The sequence below is a fragment of the Pteropus alecto genome, unplaced genomic scaffold (assembly GCF_000325575.1).
Source record: "Pteropus alecto unplaced genomic scaffold, ASM32557v1 scaffold273, whole genome shotgun sequence".
Classification (NCBI taxonomy): Eukaryota; Metazoa; Chordata; class Mammalia; order Chiroptera; family Pteropodidae; genus Pteropus; species Pteropus alecto.
Genome location: NW_006433963.1, coordinates 9,398 through 31,386, shown reverse-complemented (window position 1 = coordinate 31,386; position 21,989 = coordinate 9,398). Strand labels below are relative to the sequence as shown.

The 21,989-nt window shown below is 35.2% G+C and overlaps 1 protein-coding gene across 1 annotated transcript in view; it reads right to left on the bottom strand.

Annotated features, from left to right (window-relative positions):
• Window positions 1-19,878, bottom strand: part of LOC102883464 (highly divergent homeobox) — a gene marked incomplete at its 5' end in the record, with an annotated part of 56,204 nt that extends 36,326 nt beyond the window's left edge. The window contains one exon of the mRNA XM_015587083.1: window positions 19,732-19,878. Within this exon, the coding sequence (XP_015442569.1) occupies window positions 19,732-19,878 (147 nt within the window). The remainder of the gene's footprint in view (window positions 1-19,731) is intronic.
• Between the last annotated feature and the right edge of the window lie 2,111 nt (window positions 19,879-21,989).

The following is a 21,989-nucleotide window of genomic DNA, read 5'->3' as shown; positions in this document are numbered from 1 at the left end:
CATCGACTGTTGGTGGGAATGCAAATTGATGCAGCCACTATAGAAAACAGTATGGAGGTTCCTCAAAAAATTAAAAATAGAACTACCACGATTCAGCAATTCTACTTCTGGGTATTTACCTGAAAAACAGTATGATAACACTAATTTGAAAAGATATATGTACACTATGTTCATTGCAGCATGATTTATAATAGCCAAGACATGGAAACAACCTAAGTGTCTGTTGACGGACTAAAGAAGCTGTGGTACATATATACAATGGAATACTACTCAGCCATAAGTAGAGATGAAATACTGCCATTGTGACGACATGGATGGACCTCAAGGTAATCATGCTAAGCAAAATAAGCCAAGTAGAAAAAGTTGAAAACCACATGATATCACTTATATGTGGGATGTAAACCTAAAAGCAACAAATGAACTGGATAAGCAAACTGAGACTCATGGACATGGACAATAAACTATTTATTACCAGAGGGGAGGAGGGAGGGTGGATAGGAGAGTTAGATGGGGTAAGGGGGGTCAAATGTGTGGTTAGAGAAAGAAATCTATTTATTGGAAGTGAACACACAGTGTAAATATATATATGCCTATTGTTAAAGCGTACAGCTGAAATTTATTGTATTTTGTTAATGAATGTCACCATAAAGAAATAAATACATTGGGGTGGCTCCATAGTGTAGTGGTTAGCACGTCTGCTTTATATACATAAGTTCCTGGGTTCGTGCTCCAGGTGGAGTCACTGGCCAGGCCCCAGGGGGCGCCAGGCCCCTGTGGCGCCAGGCCCTGGTTGCACACCGAGAGCATGTGGGAGGAGACGCCCCACCTTCATTTTTTCCTACCAGTTCTTAAGGGGAAAATGGCAACATCCATAAGTCAGGGGTGGAAGTGGTGGTGGCGGTGGTGGGGATTAAAAAGGGGAAAAAGCAATCAATCAATCAATCAATCAATTAATTATTTAAAAAATTAATATGGTGCATTTGTTACAGTTGATGAGTTCATAGTAATATAGCATTAAGTCCAGAGTTTACATCAGTGTTCATTCCGCATTGTATATTTTATAGGTTTTGGTAAATATGTAGCCATCATTACAGTATCATACAAAATAGTAGTTTCACTCCCCTAAAAATCCCCACTGCTCGATATATTCATCCCTCTCTCCCTCCCCACAAGTCTCTGTAAATCACTGATCTTTTTAATGTCTCTATTTTTTTTTGTTTGTTTGTTTGTTTTGCCTTTTTCAGATTGTCATATACTTGGAATCAAACAGTATGTAGCCTTTCACATTGTCTCCTTTCATTTAGGAATAGGCATTTAAGGTTCTTCCATATCTTTCATGGCTTGATAGCTCATTTTTTCCTACCATTGAATAAGATTTCATTATTTGATGGTAAAACTCACAAAAGTGTGAGAGTACCCCTATTATGGGACATGTGAAGTTTTTAACTCTCAGACTTGTCCACATGGAACCTCCAGCAATTTGTCAAGTACAGTTTAGGTTTTCCTACCACAGTACTGATAACTACAGGGGTTCTGCTTAAGAAAATTGCGATCCTCTATATTCACCTGCCTATTTCTCCAATTTGGGGGTAGATGTTTACCTTATGACCTAATGTACTTGATATATCTAATAAGAATTATTGATTCTTCAGTTTGGTCAGCTTTTTGCTTGGTATGAAAAAGTGGCAACTCCAAGCTCCTCACATGACAGAGTAGAAACCGGAAGTCCAATGTATTTTAAAATTTATTTTGAGATTTCCTCTTTGACTTGTGGATTAGTTAGAGACATGTTATATAACTTCCAAGAACTTGGAGGCATCCCTGCTATTTTTCTGTTATTGTCTTCTACTTTAGTTCAGTTGTGGCCAGGGACATATGCTGTATGATTTCATTTTTTTTTCAATTTATTGATATTTGTTTAATGGTCCAGAATGTGGTTTATCTTGATATGTGTTTCTTAGGCACTTGAAAAGAATATGTATGGTACTCTTGTTTGGTTGCATATTCTCTAAATGTCCATTATATTTTATTGACCAAGGTATGCTTTTATGGAGATAAAAAAAAGCTGTATATAATTAATGTATACAACTTGATTAATTTGGAGATAGTATACACCTGTAAAACCATCACCACAATCAATGTCATAAACCTATTAAACACTTCCAACCTAGAATTCTGTATTTTATGAAATAATTTCCATCAAGAGATGAATGGATAAATAAAATGTGGTATATACATACAATAGAATGTTTCAGAATTTAAAAAAAGGGAATTCTGTCATTTGCAACAACATGAATGAACCAGGAGAACATTATGCTAAGACTTACACTCTTAGCAAATTTTTAAGTATATATTATAGTGTTGTTGACTATAGGCACTATGCTATGCAATAGATCTCTAGGACTTATTCATCTTGTATAACTAAAACTTTGTGCACTTTGAGTACTACTTCCATGTTTCCCCCTCTCCTCATACCTTGGCAACTACCATTCCACCTTCTGCATCTATAACTATTTAGAATCATCATATAAGTGGTACCATGCAATATCTGTCCTTCTGTGTCTGATTTATTTCACTTAGCATAATGTCTGCCTGATTTATCTATGTTGTTGTAAATGACAGGATTTCCTTTTTGTGATGAACATTTTTTGGGTTGCTTCCATGTATTGGGTTTTGTGAATAATGCTGTAATGAACACGAGAGTACAGATATCTCTTCGAGATAGTGAATTAATATTCTTTAGATATGTAGGTGGATTTGCTGGATCATATGTTAATTCTATTTTTAGTTTTCTGAGGAAGTTCCATATGGTTTTCCATAGTAGCTGCACCAATTTATGTTCCCATTAACAATGTAGAAAAAAGTTTTCCCTTTTTTCTACATTCTTTCCAATATTTGTTAACTTTTATTTTAATAGTCATCCTAACAGGTTTTGATTTACATTTTCCTATTGATTAGTGATATTGACCATGTTTTCATATACTTGTTGAACATTTGTATATCTTATTTGGAGAAACATCTGTTCAGTTCCTATACTCATTTTTTAGTCAGATTATTTGTTCGTTGTTGAGTTAAAGGAGTTTCTTATATAGTTTGGATATTATCCTTTTATCAGATAAACGGTTTGCAAATATTTTCTCCCATTCTGTAGGTTGCCTTTTAATTTTGTTATTTCCCTTCCTGTGCATAAGCTTTTTAGTTTGATTTAATCTCACCTGCCAATTTTCGCTTTTGTTGCCTGTACTTTTGATGTTATATCTAAGAAATTATTGCCAAGGCCAATGTCCAGAATCTTTTCTCCTATTTTTTTTTTTCCTACTAGGGGGTTTATTGGTTTCAGGTCTTATGTTTAAGTCTTTAATTCTGAGTCGATTTTTGTGTATAGTGTGAGATAAAAGTCCAATTTCATTCTTTTGCGTGTGGACATCCAGTTTTTCTAACAACATTTATTGAAGAAAGTGTCCTTTTCCTATTGTGTATTCTTGGCACCCTTGTCAAAGATCAGTTCACAGTTTATGTAATGATTTATGTTGAGGCTCTCCATTCTGTTCCATAATTGAATGTGTTTTTGAGTTCTTCTATGCCACTGATGATTTTCTATGTAATAACTCTATTATTTATTGAAAAAGGGTGATTTCATCACCAGTTTTATCAGTTGTCGCTTCACATATTTTGAAGCTCTGATATTTGGTGCATACACATTTAAGACTGCAATGTCTCCTGGTGGTTGGATCCTTTTTATCATGTGTAATGTTTCTCTTTGTCCCTGGTAATTTTCTTTGCTCTGAAGTCTACTTTGGAGTAGAACATGATAATACTAATATGCAACCATTTTCTAAATGTCTTTTTGTTGAAATGTGCATTATTATATATTTGTATGTGTGTCACAGAGGGTACACTTTTCTATTAGAAATTCATTAATATGATACTAATGTATGATTCTTGCTTTGCAATGATTCCTATTTTATGCTATGAATTTTCTATCATTTTAATTTTAATTTGCATGTATCATTATATTTTAATTTCTTGAAAACAGCATAGACTTGGGTTATCTTTTAAAATCTAGTTTGCTAATCTCTGTTTTTTAATTGATAATTTTAGACCACTTCAATTTTTTCTATTTTTTAAAATTTTATTATTAGGCTCAAGTATACAGTACATTGGTTAGACATTTATATAGTTTATAAAAAGATCCCTCTAATTGCTCTTTCCTCTGGCTCTCCACCTAGCCATTAGATTAATGCTGATGGCATTCCATATGCCATGCTCCCCATCTTCATAACCATCGAGCAACTACTAATTTGTACTTCTTTAGTCCTTCACATTTTTCCCTGCCCCCCAACTCTGCTCCACTCTGGCTGTCACCAGATTTTTCTCTATATTTGTGAGCCTGTTTTTGATTAGTTTGTTCTTTTTGTTTCTTAGATTCCTCATATAAGTGAAATCATATGGTAATTATCTTCCTCTGTCTGACTTATTCATTCAGCTTAATAACCTCTAGGTCCACCCATGTTATTGTGAATGGTAGGATTTTAATTCTTTGTAAAGGCTGAGTAATATTCCATTGTATATATGAACCATAACTTCTTTATCCAATCATCTGTTGATAGGCATTTAGGTTGCTTCCATATCTTGGCTGTTGTAAATTGTGCTGCCATGAACATAGAGGTGCATATATCTTTATGAATTATTGTTTTGGATTTTTTGGATAAATATCCAGAAATGCATTGCTGGGTCAAAAGGTATATCTATTTTTAACTTTTTGAGGAATTTCCAGACTGTTTTCCATAGCGGCTGTACCAGTTTGCAATCCTACCAACAGTGTATGAGGGTTCTCTTTTCTCCATATTTTTGACAACACTTGTGGTTCTGACAGGTGTGAGGTGATATTTCATTGTGGTTTTAACTTGCATTTCTCTATTGATTAGTGACTCCGACCATCTATTCATATGTCTATTGGCCATCTGTATTTCCTCTTTGGAGAGATACCTGTTCAGGTCTTCCGCCCATTTTTTAATTGGATTTTTCTTTTTTTGTTGTTGTTGAGTTGTATGAGTTCTTTATATATTTTGGATATTAACCTCTTATCAGATGTATCATAAGCAGATATCTTCTCCCATTCAGTCGATTGTCTTTTGTTTTGTTGATGTTTTGTTTTGCTCTGCAAAAACTTTTAGTTTGTTGTGAGATATATCTAAAAAGACATTACTAGTAGCAATATCGGAGAAATTACTGCCTATTCTTTCTCCTAGAAGTTTTATGGATTTGGGTCTTATATTTAAGTCATAATTCATTTTGAGTCTATTTTTGTATACGATGTAAGAAGGTGGTCCAGTTTATTTATTTATTTTTGTATCTGTACAATTTTTGCAGCACCATTTACTGAAGAGACTGTCTTTACCCCATTGTATATTCTTGCCTCCTTTATTCATGATTTTGATACATGTTTTTTTTCTTTTTAAACAAGTTCCTCCAACAATTCCTATAATACCTGGCTTCATGTTGATGAATTCCTTTAGCTTATTTTTATCTGGGAAGCTCTTTATCTGTCCTTGAATTCTAAATGATAACTTTGCTGGATAAATTATTCTTGGTTGTAGATCCTGGGTTTTCATCATGTTGAATATTTTGTGGTAAGCCCTTCTGTCCTGCATAGTTTCTTTTGAGAAATTAGTTGCCAGTCTTATGGACGCTCCCTTGTAGGGAACTAACTGCTTTTCTCTTGCTGCTTTTAAGATTCTCCCTTTGTATTTATTCTTTCGAATTTTAATTATGTTGTGTCTTGGTATAGGCCTCTTTGGGTTCCTGGTTTTGGGGACTCTCTTAGCTTCCTGGAGTTTTATATCTATTTGCTTCACCAGGTTAAGAAAGTTTTCCATCATTATTTCTTCAAATAGCTCTTCGATGTTTTGTTTTTCTTCTGATAGTCCTATGATATGGGTATTTTACATTTAATAGTGTCCCATAGGCTTCTTAAGTTATTATTATAGTCTTGGCTTCTTTTTTCTTGCCATTATGATTGAGTGTCCTTGGCTTTGCCATCTTCTATATAGGTCATTTGATCCTCTTCTTGATTCACTTTGTTTATTCCTTTGTTTATTCTATTTAATATACTTCTCATCTCAGATAATGTGTTCTTCATTTCTGACTGGTTCCCTTTTATAATTTCCATTTCCATATTTATGTTTTGTATCTCTTTGTTAAACTTCTCACTGAATTCATCCACACTTCCTGTAAGTTTATTGAGCATCTTTATAACCAGTGTTTTGAACTCTGCATCTGTTACATTGCTTGACTCCATTATTCCTGGATCTCTGTTCTGTTTTCTCATATGGTTTCTGCTTCTTAGTCGTCGCATTTGGGCTGCTTTTCTGTGTTTCTTTCTATGTATTAAGCAAAGTGCCTAAGTCTCCCAGTCTTATCAACATGGCTTTTTTAGTAGGTGTCCACTGGCACAGTTCTGAGAGGGTTTCAGCTGCAGGCTAAGTTTAGCCCTAGCCTGTGCCCCTCCGGGGTCATCTGTTAAAATTCAACAAGCAATCCACAGATAACTGTGCTTATAGTTGCCTCAGGAAACTACACCAGAAACAGCGGTCAGCTGCCACCAGTATGAGTCTTGCTGCTGCTCAGCAAGTGTCAGAAGACGTGCCGAGGACACAACTGAATGTGGCTTGGATGGGTTCGTGAGCTGGGGCAGATGCAGTTTCAGGGAATCCTCTGGGCGGAGTGACTTCTGTTATCCAGTTTGATGACGCCTCTGTATGGCAGCACTATGTCTGCACACTAGGAGGGGGTAGGGCTCAAAAAAGGAGCAATAGATACCTCCAGCACTTCTTCCTGATAGAAAGACTCACCTCCAGCCCTCACTTGGACAACTCAGTGTCTCCCTATAAATCCCTGGTGACCCCCGAGTGGCCGACCAGGTGCTCGTGCTCAGAGCAGTCTGTAATGGTGAAAATCCAGTCGTGGACACGGCCCCTTTAAGAAGTGTCTGCAGCTGCTGGCTGCAGCTGCCATAGCCTCTGTCCCACTCAGCCACCAGGGACTGACTCGTGTCTTCACTCGCTCCTACCTCCAAATGTTGCAGGTGATTTCTTATTTCTCTCCTTAGTTGTAGTGCTTCTGTTCAACTAGTCCGCCAGGCAATTCTGCTTGCTGTTTGCTCCATGTTTCCATCTCAACTTTGATGTGGTCGCAAGAGGGGAAGAGCGAAACTTCTGTCATCCACACCATTTTGCCCATTTCTCCACCATGCTGTTTTGATTACTGTAGCCTTGTAGTATAGTTTGATATCAAGTAGTGTGATATCTCTTACTTTGTTCTTCTTTCTCAAGATTACTGTTGCTATTTGGGGTCTTTTATGGTTCCATATAAATTTTAGGATTATTTGTTCTAGCTCTCTGAAAAATGCCATTAGCGTTTTGATAGGGAATGCCTTGAATCTGTAGATTGTTTTGGGTAGTAGGGCCATTTTAGTAATGTTGATTCTTCCTACCTGTGAGTACAGTATATGCTTCCATTTATTTGTATCTTCTACAATTTCTTTTTTTTCAATGACATAGATTTCTGAGAATAGGACTTTTACCTCCTTGTTTAATTTGACTCCTAAGTATTTTATTGTTTTGATGCATTTGTAAATAGGATTGTTTTCTTAATTTCTCTTTCTGAAAGTTCATCATTGGTATATAAAAATGCCACTGACTTCTGAATATTTATTTTGTAACCTGCTACTTTACTGAATCTATTGATCAGTTCTAACAGTTTTTTAGTGGAATCTTTAGGGTTCTCTCTATATAGTATCATGTCATCGGCAAATAGCGAGAGTTTTACTTCTTCCTTTACAATTCGGAGGCCTTTTATTTCTCTTTCTTGTCTTTTGCTGTGGCTAAGACTTCCAATACAATGTTGAAGAGGAGTTGTGAAAGTGGGCATTCTTCTCTTGTTCTCGATCTTAAGGAAAATGCTTTTAGCCTTTCCACATTGAGTATGATGTTAGCTGTAGGTTTGTCATATATGACTTTTTTTATGTTGAGGTATGTTCCCTCTATTCTCACTTTGCTGAGAGTTTTATTTATCTATTTTTTGTTTGTTTGTTTTTATGATAACATTGGTTAACAAAATCCAAAAAGTTTCAGCTGTACACTTTAACAATAAGGCATATATATGTTTACACTCTGTGTTCACCTCCCATAGTTAGATTTTCTCTGTCACCACATATTTGACCCCCTTTATCCCATCTACCTCTCCCCTACCTCCTACCCTCTAGTAACCACTAGTCTATTGTCCATGTGCTGAGAGTTTTTATCATAAATGGATGCCGGATTTTGTTGAACACTTTTCCTGCATCTGTTGATATGATCATGTGTTTTTTATCTGTTGATTTGTTATGGGGTATATCTCATCCATCGATTTTCCGCAGGACATTTAAATTTAATGCAATTATTGCTCTGTTATGGCTTATGCATATCATTTTATTTTTGCTTTGTTCTTTGTATTTTCCCCTCCTGCATTTCTATGGGTTATTGAACATATTTTAGAATTCCATTTTGATTTATCTATAAAATTTTGTTCTGTATCTCTTTGTATAATGTTTTAGTGGTTGCTCTAGGATATATTTATATAGCTGTCTATCTATATATCATCTATCTTTTGACAGACTTCCACAAGGGGATGGAAATCCAGATTCTCGACTTGGCTTCCATTGACACTGGATGAATGAGGAGATTCTTTTCACTCTTGAGTGGACTTGGGTCCCCACTATCTCCACTAGGTCTCCTCTAACACTACCTAAATGAGATAGGGGGTTCCTCATTACTTTTAGGTGGGGGTGGGGTGAAAGTCTACTGAAATAGCAGGGGAAGGAAGGTGGAGGGATTTTAATGTCCAGCTCTGCCTCTTTCTTCTCTGACATTGGTCTGTGAGTGGTTGGGGTATCTAGCTGTGGCCTGGTGACGACACATGTATGAGTCCTCCATTTGGCCTTTTCTGGTAGGGGTGGTGTGTAGTAGCAGTTTTTTTCTGTGGTATTTGGCTGGAGTCAAGAGGTGATTGTCTAAACATTTTCTTTCTTGCTAAGCTGTCCTTTTCTTGGTTCTCTGGCAAGAGAAAACAGACTTCTCTTGGATTTTTGTTTGTTTGTTTGTTTGTGCCTATTGATGCTTCTGGCTTGTTCGCTTCTCAAATATCCAATCTGGGGTATATGAGGCGTAAAGAAAACTCAAGAAACTCACTACTGTGTCATTCCTCAGGTCCTGTGGTTCCTTACAAATGTAACTTCTTTCAACCTTCAAAGTCTTCTTACATTGGTTATAGGTAATGTCTAGAGATTTTAGCTGTACTTAGTGGGAAGATTAGGAAAAATTATGTGTACTCCATTTTTTGGAAGCAGCACTCTAAAACCAATTTTATTCTCAAATTTCTCATTCAATCTTCAAAAAGCTCATTATATATGACTAGAATTTGTAACTGTTATAGTTTTGCGATGCCAATCTACAGTGCAAGAAGAATTCTCAAAACCTGTATATTCTCTTTTAGTGAAGAAAGCAATTCAATAGCATTTAATATTTTTGGCTCTAAATTTGATTATGATACCCTTTCTTTGTATACTGAGTAGAATTTCTTTATACAACAAGGTCCATATGAATACAAAGCCACTTTAGATATTCTCTAATGTAAATAAAAATAATAATGAAGTTAACTTTATATTTGGTAAGATTTTGAAAAAAGTGTGCAGGGGAAAACAGAACTATTCAATTAACTCAAGAAAATTAATTTTCTTTATATTTGTTGGCGGCATTGTCCTTTCAAATTCAGGAAATGCAGTACCTTGGACGTATTTAGTAGTCAACGTGAAGTCTGAAACACAGTTTGTTTTGTAGACTCCCAAGTGAAAATTACCCAGCAGAAAAGAAAAAAAAATATTTCTGGATATTACTTTTCCTAGCTTTGCTAACTTCCCTCATAGGGGAAATACTAGTTTAAAGAGTGTAGTTCTATTTCAGTTTCCCATTACATGTTCTCATTGAGAATGAACTGCTAAGTTTCAGAAAAAGTAAAGAACCACAAGTTCTTAGTAAAGCTCCATGAAATTGTCATGTACTTTCTCTGTTTCCACTCTTTGAATACTGATGCTTATCAAATTCTAAGGGCAGAATCTTCTCTTTTATAATAATCCTAGTTCTGATCTTTGTGAAAATGATGATGTGGGCAAAAGGAGAAAAGTACTAGTTTCCTTAGGGAACTTCTTGTTTCCTTTGTGTCAAAAAAGTTTATGATGAGAGAAGAAAACAAAATGTAGAAACCTGTTTCTATGCATCTTCAACTTCTTTTATATCCTTCTTGGGAGAGACGAGTGATTATGGAATGTACAGTGATGAAGGTGAAATAATATGTGGTATGAATATTGATATTATGTGAAATTTTATTGCATAGTAGGGCTAAAATAGTTTCTCTTTGGATAGTCCTGAAAATTGGAAAGCACTGGGAAATTATTCAATATATAAACACAATGCTATATTTTTTTTACATTTTCAAAGACTTATAGATGATGGAAATAATCTTAGATGCCAAGTAATCTAACGTTTCATTCAATGTAAAAGTCCCTTCTTCAACATTTTAGATGGGTGGCTATTCAGTCTTTGCATGAAAACTTCATCAATATGAAATATATTACTTTTCAAGGTTCCCTAGTCCAGTTTGTGTATAGTTTGTTTTTTTTTTAAATATTTTCCCTTAAACTGAACCAATATCTATTGCTCTATTAATTCTAGGCATTTGTTCCAAATATTCATTCTGGTTTCACTTCATCCCAAAACCCTCTTCTACATTCCAGCTATCAATTATGTAAAGAATATTTTTTCTGTGTTTCAAATTAAACACCCTTATTTTTTTAAATATGCAGTTTTCAACCATTTTATATAACCTATGAGCAAATTATTTTATCACTCAGGGCCTCATATTTTGTATTTGAGGAAACTAAAAAGTGAGAAAATTGTTTTCCAAATCTTCAGTTCCCTAGATAATCTTTGTCCCTCTACGATGCTCATAAATCTATAGAATAATACTATATCTTTCCAACCAGAACTCTTATATATTGACAGCACAAATATAATGGCTATTAGAAATTAGAACTCTCAAGTCCTATACACTTCTAAGTATATTTCTATTAAAATAAAATGAAACAATATTTTAAATTGCTGTTATTTTGAATGTTTATTATATATTTGTATTCTGTGTATGCTATACACAGAGGACACACATTTCTATTAAACATTCATTCATTCCACAAATATTACTGAATATCAACTGTGAACTAAGTACCAAGTACTGTTCTAGTGCTGGGAATGCAGTAGTAAAAAAGCAAGCATGATATATATCTTCATGGAATTTAAACTTACAATTTAGTAGAAGTATAGACAATAAGCAAAGAGACAAGAAAATATAAATTACAATATATGACCAAGTATTATGAAAGGAAGATCCACCTAGAATATTTAGCCACAATGACATTGTGTAGTGAAGTCTTTTCCAAAATTACCTGATTATAAGAATTATTAGAAAGGAAGCATACACATTCTCAGATCCTTCCTTGAAAATCATGATTTAGTAGGTCTGGTAAGATGGGGTGACTGTATTTTTAAGAAATATGCAAGTTAATTCTTATGACAAACCATATACTGATGAAGCAGAAATGCAAATAATGTTAAACTGGTAATAAAGAGATCTGGCCTCTAGCCATTGACTTGCTGTGTGACCTTGAGCAAGCCATTCTTCTACCTATTCCATTTTTTTCTTAAAATAAGAGCATGCAATTCAAGTTCAACATACCCACCAGCTTTGAGTCAAGGTCTATGGTAATTAACAGAGTACTATTTGTTTTGCACACACATTGGGGGTGGAGGGTTAGATCCAATGCAAAAAGAAAAGCAAAAACAGTATAAGTGAAAAACATTCTTTTATTTAAAGATATTTCAAATCTAACCATGCTCCTTGGAAAATAAACATAATCTAGAATGTAAAAAAGTATATCTGTTTTCATGAAATTTATTTGTCTTTTGAAATGTATTTCAATCATTTAAATGTGTTGTTTATATAAATATTTGACCACACAGAAGTAAATTTTGACATGTGTTTGCTATAATCCAAATACAGATGGAAAGGGTAGGCATTAAACTGAACTATAGAGAGAAAGAGGAGGAAACTCAAACATTTATTGAGAATTTATAGTGCTTTATACTTATTACCACATATATTATCTCAAAACAACCTTCTGTTATATTATCTCCACTTATTGTTAACTGAAGCACAGATATTAAAAAAAAAAAATGTGACCATGCTAAATTGTAAGTTCCTTAGGAGATCTGTATTCTTTTCATGGCAACTAGAAGAATTCTGGCATATACTAGGTGTTTAGTTTACCTTTGATGAATGAATAAGTCAAAAAATAATAGGCACTAACCTGGGAATGACATTCAAAGTTAAAGGAATATATGACCGTAGTGGCACTCAATATGGTCAGAATAAAATATGCTGTTTGCTTCTTAGATTTTTTAGAAGTATAGGATATAAAAAAGAAACATGCATCTAAAATTTTCAAATAATACCACAAGTAATGGTTAACTGAGGCAAAGTTCATTTTGGTGATCAATAACTAGAAGGTTCCTGAGGCAAAGTTCATTTTAGTGATCAATAAGTAGAAGGTTTATTAGACTTAAAAACATCTACATAATTTCTTGTGAAATCTCAAGAATATATTTATGTGGCAAACATATTCTTCATTGGAGTTAATTTACCAAATATTACAGAAGAGGCCCTCTTTTTCTTTGACAACACAATGTTACACTTTTTTTTGCCGTTTTTTAAAAAAAAAATTTCAATTACGGGTGACGTAGTATATTATATTTGTTTTAGGTGTACAACATAATGATTAGACATCTGTATATCTCACAAAGTGATCATTTCAATAAATCTAGTACCCATCTGACACCATACATAGTTATTACAATATTGTTGACTACATTCCTTATGCTATCATTTGTACTTCCATGAGTATTTTGTAACTACCATTTTGTACTTCTTAATCCCTTCTCCCTTTTTCACCTATGCCTCCCAAACCCCCTCCCATCTGGTAATCCTCAAAATGTTCTCTGTATCTATGAGTTTGTTCTTTGGATTCCATATGTGCATTAAATCATATGGCATTTGTCTTTCTCTAATCAACTTACCCCACTCAGCACAATGCCCTTTAAGTCCATCATGAAATATCTTTTTCTATCCCTTTACTTTTAGTTTGTGTGTGTTTTTTAATCTGTAGTGAGTCTCTTGTAGGCAGCATATGTAAGGGGCTTGTTTTCTTATCCATTCAGCTACCCTATCTTTTGATTGGAACATTTAATCCTTTATCATTTGAGGTACTTGTTGATAGATATGTACTTATTGACATCCTTTATCCATATTTTTGATACATTTTTTTTTTCTTCTTCGAGACACCCCTTCAACATTTCCTGTAATGCTTGCTTGGTGGTGATGAACTCCTTTAGCTTTTTCTTGTCTGGAAAGCTCTTAATCATTCCTTTGAATCCAAATGAAAGCTTCGCTGGGTAGAGTAATCTTGGTTGTAGGGTCCTTGTTTTTCATCACTTTGAAAATTTTGTACTGAGCCTTTCTGGCCCGCAAAATTTCTGTTGAAAAATTGGCTGACAGTCTTATGGGAGCTCCCTTGTAGGTAACTAAATGCTTTTCTCTTGCTGCTTTTAAGATTCTCCCTGTCTATAACCTTTGGCATTTTAATGATGATGTGCCTTGGTGTGGGCCTTTATGAGTTTATCTTGTTTGGGACTCTCTGAGTTTCATGTGGTTGTAAATCTATTTCTTTCACCAGGTTAGGGAAATTTTCAGTCATTATTTCTTGAAATAGGTTTTCAATTTCTTCCTCTCTCTCTTCCCTTTCTGGTACCTCTGTGATGTGAATGTTGGCATGCTTGATGTTGTCCTAGAGGCCCCTTAAACTGTCTTTATATTTTTGGATTTGTTTTCTTTTTGCTGTTCTGATTGGGTGTCTTCCGCTACCCCATCTTCTAAATTGCTGATTTGAGCCTCTGCTTCATCTAATCTGTTGATTCCTTCTAATGTACTCTTCACCTCAGATATTGCATTCTTCATTTCTGACTGGTTCCTTTTTATATTTTCCATCTCCAGTTTTATGTTTTTATCTCTTTGTTAAAGTTCTCACTGAGTTAATCTATTTTTCCCGTAAGTTCATTGAGCATCTTTATAACCAGTGTTTTGAACTCTGCATCTGTTAGATTGCTTGTCTCCACTTTTAATTCTTTTTCTGGAGTTCTGTTCTGTTCTTTCATGGACATATTTCTTTGTCTTCCCATTGTGGCTGCCTCCCCATGTTTGTTTCTATTTAGTAGGTAAGGCTCCTAAATCTCCCAGTCTTAGTAGAGTGGCTTTATGTGGTAGGTGTCCTGTGGAGCCCAGTGGCTCAATCTTTCCTGGTCACCTGAGTGAGGTGCTCAAGGAGTGTCCCTTGTGTGAGTTATGTGTGCCCTCTTGGTGTAGTTGAGCCTTGGTTGCTGTTTGCATGTCTATGGGAGGGATTAACCCTTGGGTTAATTGGTATTGAGGACTGGTCAGGGAGGTACTGATCCTATGGAGCAGGATTCACTTTAGCAGGGCTCTGGTGCCTGCCCTGTCTGTCCTTTGGATATGTCCTCCTCAGGTGCAGCCCTAGGTGGTGGTCTGACTCCATAGCAGGTTGAAGCAGGCCAAGGGCTTCCTGGGAGGAGCCCAGCTGCAGGCCAAGTTCAACCACAGCCTGTGTACTTCTGGGCCACCTGGCAAGAGTTACCAAGCAATCTGCATATGGCTGCCTCCCATGCTTGGTTTATAGATGCCTCGAGAGGCCAAGCCAGAAACTGAGGTTAGCTGCCACTAGTGCTGGGCTTGGAGCTGCTCAGCAGATGTGTGGCATGCCAAGACCAGATGATGCTTCTTTGGGTTTTGTGAGCTTTTGAGAGATTTTAGGAAAGTCCATAGCATGAGCTGATGCAGACCATTTGTATGGAATAAACCAGTGGAGGTGGCTTGGGTGGGCCCACAGGTTGGAAGAAGCAGAATCTCAGGGAATCCCCTGGGTGGAGTGACCTGTGTTATCCAGGTTGGTTGAGACTCAGGTATGGTGGCCGCCTGCATCCGCAAGCTGGGAGGTGGGAGGGCTCAACCAAGAAACAATGGATATTGCCAGCACTTCTGTCTAGGAGAGAGCCGCCCCTCCAGCCCTTGCCCGGAAGCCTGACAACTCAGTGTCTCCCCGTATATCCTTGGCTCTCCTTGAGCAGCTGCTCCAGTGCTGGAATTCAGAGTGAGTGAGTCTCTTTAATAGGAACATCTGTGACTACTGCAGTCCTCTCACTTAGCCACAATCTCTGCTGGTTTTTCACAGCCAGAGATCATGGGGACTTCTCTTCACAGCACAGGAACCTTGGGCTGGGGACCCAGTGTGGGGCCAGGACCCCTCACTCCTCAGGTGGGAGAGGGAGCTCTGCAGTCAAGACAGCTCTCCCGTTTTTCGATCACCACACGTGGTTGTGGGACTGGACTGTTTCACATCTTCACCTCTCCTACCAGTTTTGAGGTGACTTCTTATCTTTGTCCCTAGTTGTAGGGCTTCTGTTCAGCCAGACCTCAGGCGACTCCTAGTCATGATTGTTCTGTATTTTTGTTATAATTTTGATGTGGTCGCAAGAGGAGGCATGTACAACATCTAGCTTCTATGCCATCTTGGCCAGTCTCAGAAGAAGTCCTCTTTCAACACATCAACTTTTCAAATTTTCTCGCTGCCATGGGCATGCTTACATTTTGAGAAATTACTAGAAACAAAAGGGTAGTAAGCAATTCCTTATTCTTTCCTGTAGTAGAAGTTATAACTAGACTTAAGCAAGAAGAAAATGGTATCACATTTTTTTTTTCTGTATGTTAGGACTTTCTGCAGGGATTAAGGGCATTGTATATATCAATGGCTGAGAGTCCCAATATCAATGGCTTTGGCCATTATTATTATTTTTTTTTAACAATAATTATGTCGAAAACCTGATGGTATTGAAGAAAATCCTAGGTAGGAACCTTGTGGATATCTTATCTTTCAGTTTTAAAGAGTATGTTTTTAGGAACACTCTGTCCCTGTCTCCTCTGTCCTGCAGTACAGGATATCAAGGAGCCCTTATGGCAGCCCATGGTGCCTGAAAGCTTCTGTCATAGCACATGATGTTTATTTTTGTCAGTGGCAGATTGAATATAAACAAAAATAAAAAAAAAAGTAGAAAAGTTGGAAGATAAACTTGAGGATATCTTACAGAAAGTATGGCAAAAGGACAAACATGTTAAAAATGGAAATCTCAAGGTTACAGTTGTGTTCTGGGTACAGAATAGCCAATACAGATTGTACCAGATCAGAGATTCCAGGAGAAGATTCTTCAAGATGATAAAATTGTTACATTACCAAATGTGTATAAATATATTGGGAGGGGGTGTATACAACTGAGGAAGAGTTTCAGGATAAATTAGTAGTAAGTAACTAGAAAATTAAGCAAACAAACATACAAAAAATAAAACTAAGTAAATAATAAACTCCGAGGAAAAAAAATAATGTTATTCATAAAAAGACAAATAATAAAATATTATATAATTAAGATGTGGAAACATTTACATAATCATAATAATGTTAACACTGAATATCAAACATTAATCAAAATATAAAATAACTATACTGGGAGAATGAGAAGAGAAGTATACATGTAGGTGAATAAATCAATGAAGAGATCTTGAAAGACTTGGGGCGGGGGAGGAAGCCTCGAATTTCATAGTGGAAAATCAATCAACAATGTCTAGCACTGAAAAATCAAAAAGTAGTAATAAAAACAGATGATAGATGCTGGTATTCCTCAATATCTGTCTTCTCTATCTTCCAGAATAATAGAACTTTAGCTTGGGTACATAGCATCCCACAATATAACTACATTTGCAGCTTCCCTCATAATTAAGTATGACCATGTGTGTCATCTTAGACAATGGGATATAAGTGAACGTGTCTTCTGGCAGTTTCTGGGAATCTCCTTTAAAAGATAGCTGGTACACAATGTCCATTCTTTCTCCCCATCTCTGTCATGCCATCTGGGCTATAAATGACATAACTTTGGACCTTGAGGACAAGGGCTACATTTTAGGGATGGCAGAATGGAAGGTGGAAGGCACAAAAGCTTCTGACAACTTCACAGGGCAGAACTGCCATGCCAGCTCTAAATTGGACTTGTACTTGGAATTGAAATACCTTGTCTAAGCCAATGTTATTTAGAGTCTTTCTGTTACTCACAGCAAAGCCTAATTCTAATTAATTCAGCACATTATTAACAGATGGAAGTAAATACCAAAGGTATCATCTAAAAGGTGGAAATTGGTTGACTATGGTCGTTGTGAAATGATAGGAAGGAAGGAGTGAAGAATGATGATTTTGCTGCAAGTTCTACAGAACTTGAATCCTTCAGTTATGTGCATGTATAACTTTCATTTAATTTTTTTTTTTAAGAATGACAATTAGAACAAAAACACATACTCTGCATTTTTCTATTCTTAGTTTTTGCTTAGGTTCCTCATACCATGATCCCACTCCACTTTCTCTTTCTTCATTTCTATTCTTGTGTCATCCCTCTAGCTAGATTTCAAGTGCCTTAAAAATACGAAAGGTGTCTAATGTTTCTCTATTTCCTTGTTAGTATATGTAACACAGCATACACAGTAAATACAGGATTTAATTTGATTTCTTACCTGGCTCCTAACAAAATGAAAAGTAGGACTTTGAACAGGACAGTATTTTGAGATATTTATTTGTTCGTTTGTTTGTTTGTTTATAAAATTATTGGGGTGATATTTGTTAATAAAACCAAAAGTTTTCAAGTGTACAATTCAATAATACGTCATATGCATGTTGCATTGTGTGTTCACCACTCAAAGTTTTATTTCCTTCCATCACCAAATATTTGACTCCTTTTTATCCTTATCTACCTCCCTCCTCCCTCCTACCCTTTGGTAACCACTAATCCACAGTCTGTGTCCATGAGTCTCTGTTTGTTTGTCATGTTTGTTGCTTTCAGTTTTCTATTCCACATATGAGTGTTTGAGAAAGCTGCGATCTATGACTTCTCCCTAAACGTCTCCCTCTTTCTTCACGTATGCAAGAGAAAATGAAATGCTTTATTTCTTCTAGAAGAGCTCTGAGTTTTGTCTCTTGTTCTTCAATAGTACTTCCTTCTTTATAATCTGGGATGACCCTTCAGTGTGAGCTGAAGCCTATTCATATTTGCTCATAAGAGCCAATTTTTGGCATCACTTCTGAACTCCACATTGAATGAATCATAGAATTAGCCATGGTGGAAATCTTTGTACCAGGGAAATCAGCATATGCTTTTCCTTAAAGCTGATTGTTAAATACTTACCAGTACACCACTGCCACTATCTAAATCGTATATCAACATCTTTCAAATAGAAAGTAAACTAATGTACCCATGACTAATATAATTTTTCAATCTATCATTCATTACATAATATATTACATATATTTCAGATCACTTCATGTAATTTTTAAAAGTGTTATGGAGATATATTTAAAATGCCATATAATTAATTCATTTAATGTATACAATAAAAATGTTTTTAATATATTCATGGAGTTATGCAACAATCATCACTATCTAATTCCGGAACATTTTTATCATGCCAAAAAATACCTTAGACCCATTAGCAGTCACTCTCCATTTCCAGCTACACCCACCCCTTGGCAACCATTAATCTACTTTCTGTCTCTATAAATGTGTCTATTCTGGACATTTCAAATAAACAGAATGACAAAATTTTGTGGTCTTTTGTGACTGAATTCTTTCATTTAGCACAATGTTTTTAAGATTCATCTATTTTGTAGCATGTTTTGGTATTTCATTCCTTTACATGTCTCTATAATATTCCATTACACTCATATATCACATTTTGATTACCCATCTACTTGATGGATATTTGTTGTTGTTGTTTTTTTTTCCACTTTTTGACTCTCGTAAATAATGCTGTTATGAACATCCATGTATAAGCTTTTGAGTGGATATACGTTCCATTTATTTTGGGTATATATCTAAGAGTGGAATTGCTGAGACATATGATAACTCTATGTTAAAAATTTTGAGGAGTGTTTTCTAAAGTGGCTAAAACATTTTATATTTTCACCAGAAGTATATAATGGTTTAAATTTCTCCACATCCTAGACAACACTTGTTATCTGTTTTTTGTTTGTTTGTTTGTTTGTTTTTATTCTAGCTATCATAGTAGGTAGTAAGAGGTATCTCATTGTGGTTTTAATTTCCATAATGACAAGTAATGCTGAACATATTTTTGTCTGTTTATTGGCCATTTGTATATCTTCTTTGGATAAATGTCTATTCAAATTCTTTGCCCATTTTTTAAACTGTATCATTTGCCTTTTATTATTGAGATGTAAGAGTTCTTTACATACTGTAGATACAAGTTCCTTATAAAATATATGATCTGAACGTATTTCCTCTCATTATGTGGGTTATCTTCTTCACTTTACTGATAGTATTATTTACAGTGCTCCATATAATTTTTTAAAGCTTTCATTTATGACACTCATCAATTACACCATGAAAATTGTTAAAAGTGTCTTACCCGAACTATTTCACAGTCAACATTTAATTCAGTTGCAACTGCTTCAATTTTCTCTCTACATACAGAGCCAAGGCTGGTCATGCCATTATCCCAGTACTTCTTAAGAGTGGCTAAGTCTCGGTCACTGAACTGAGTACGGTCTTGCAGCTGTAAAACACATTTTAAAAATTAGAATAATCAAAAGAAATAACATTATAAATAGGATCATCATGGTGAGATATGCTAAATTATTTTCAACACATAACGGTAGCTAAATTAATTTCATAATTCTTACTCTCTGTTCCTCCATTTTGAAATGGGCATTTTCATGATATTTATTTCTATAACATGAAAATGGACTAGAACAAAACGAATAAAATATTTTAACTGTTAGCAATGAAACAATGTAGATTTTAAATAGTTATAATAGCACAAATAATTCACATCATTGTAGAAAATACGGATAAATTTTAAAAATAAGAAATTTCTATCACTCACAATCCTGGAAATAACACTTGTTAACATTCTAATGCATATACTTTCAATCTTTTTACGCGATGCATATATTCACAATCACACTACATACATTTCAAAAGTAATGTATGATCACAATACTGTTTTGCCTGTCTTTTGATAAGTTCATCTAGATTTGCCATACACATAGGTCTTCTACTAATGTTATAATTAACAAAAAAGGTAAATAAGATAAATGTAAGAAGATAATGGAGCCCTACGAAAACAATCATGTTTATGAGCTTCGGTAAGTTCCATAATAAGTCTAACCATTTGTTCTTAGATATTTTGTTTTGTTTTGTTTTTATTTATTTTTATTTATTTATTTTATTATTATGATAAAATTAGTTAATGAAATTTAGTAAGTTTCAGGTGTACAATTCAACAGTAAGGCATATATATAATGCATTGTGGGTTCACCATCCATAGTTAGATTTCTCTCTGTCACTAAATATTAGACACCTTTTACCACGTCTACCTACCTTCTTCTCCCTCACACCATAATATCTGGTAACCACTAGTCTATTATCCATGTCCATGAGTCTGTTTCTCCTGTTCATTTGATGCTTTCAATTTTATATCCCATATATAAGTGATATCATGTGGTTTTCAACATTTTTGGTCATTTTAGCTTAGCATGATTATCTAAAGGTCCACCTATGTTTTTGCAAATGGCAGTATTTCATCCCTTCTTATGGCTGAGTCGTATTCCATTGTATATATGTACCATAGCTTCCTTAGCCAATTATCTACTGTAGGATATTTCGGTTGCTTCATGTCCTGGCCACTGTGAATAATGTTGCTATAAAAATCAGTGGGCAAATATATTTTCAGATATATATTTTCAAGTCTTTGGGGTAAATACCCAGTAAAGGGATTGCTGGATCATACGGTATCAATTCTTAGATTTTTTGAGAAGCCTCCATATGGTTTTCCATAGTGGCTGTACAAATTTGCAGGCTTGCCAGCTGTGTATGAGGGTTCCTTTTTCTTTGGCATGATCTCCAACACTTGTTATTACTCGTCCTGTTGATAACAGCTATTTTAAAAGGGGCGAGTTGGTATCTCATTGTGGTTTTGATTTTCCTTTCCCTAATACCTAGCAATGTTGAGTATCTTTTCATATGTTTGTTTTCTATTAGTATGTCTTCTTGAGAGAAGTGTCTGTTCAGGTCTTCTGCCCATTTCTTTGATTGGATTGTTTGTATTCTGTTGTTATTGAGTTAAATGAGTTCTTTGTATATTTTGGATATTAGGCCCTTATTAAAGGCATGGCTTGCAAATATATTTTCCCATTTGGATGGTTGTCTCTGTACCTTATTGATGGTTTCTTTTGCTGTGCAGAAGCTTTTTAGTTTAATGTAGTCCCATTCATTTATTTTTGCTTTTACTTCCCTTGCCTTTGAGGTCAAATTCGTAAAATCCTCTTTAAGTTCAAGGTCCATGAGTTTAATTCCTATCTTTTCTTCTATGCAATTTATTGTTTCAGGTCTTATATATAGGTCCTTAATCCATTTTGATTTAATTTTGGTGTGCGTTGATAAACTACAGTCTAGTTTTATTCTTTTGCAGGTGGTTTTCCAGATCCTTCAACACCATTTATTGAAGAGAATTTCCTTTCTCCACTGTATGTTTTGGATTTTTTGTGGAAATTATTTGCCCATATAAACATGGGTTTATTTCGGAACTCTCGATTCTGTTCCACTGGTTCTTGTGTCTGTTTTTCTAACAATACCATGTCTTTTTGATTATTGTCGCTTTGTAGT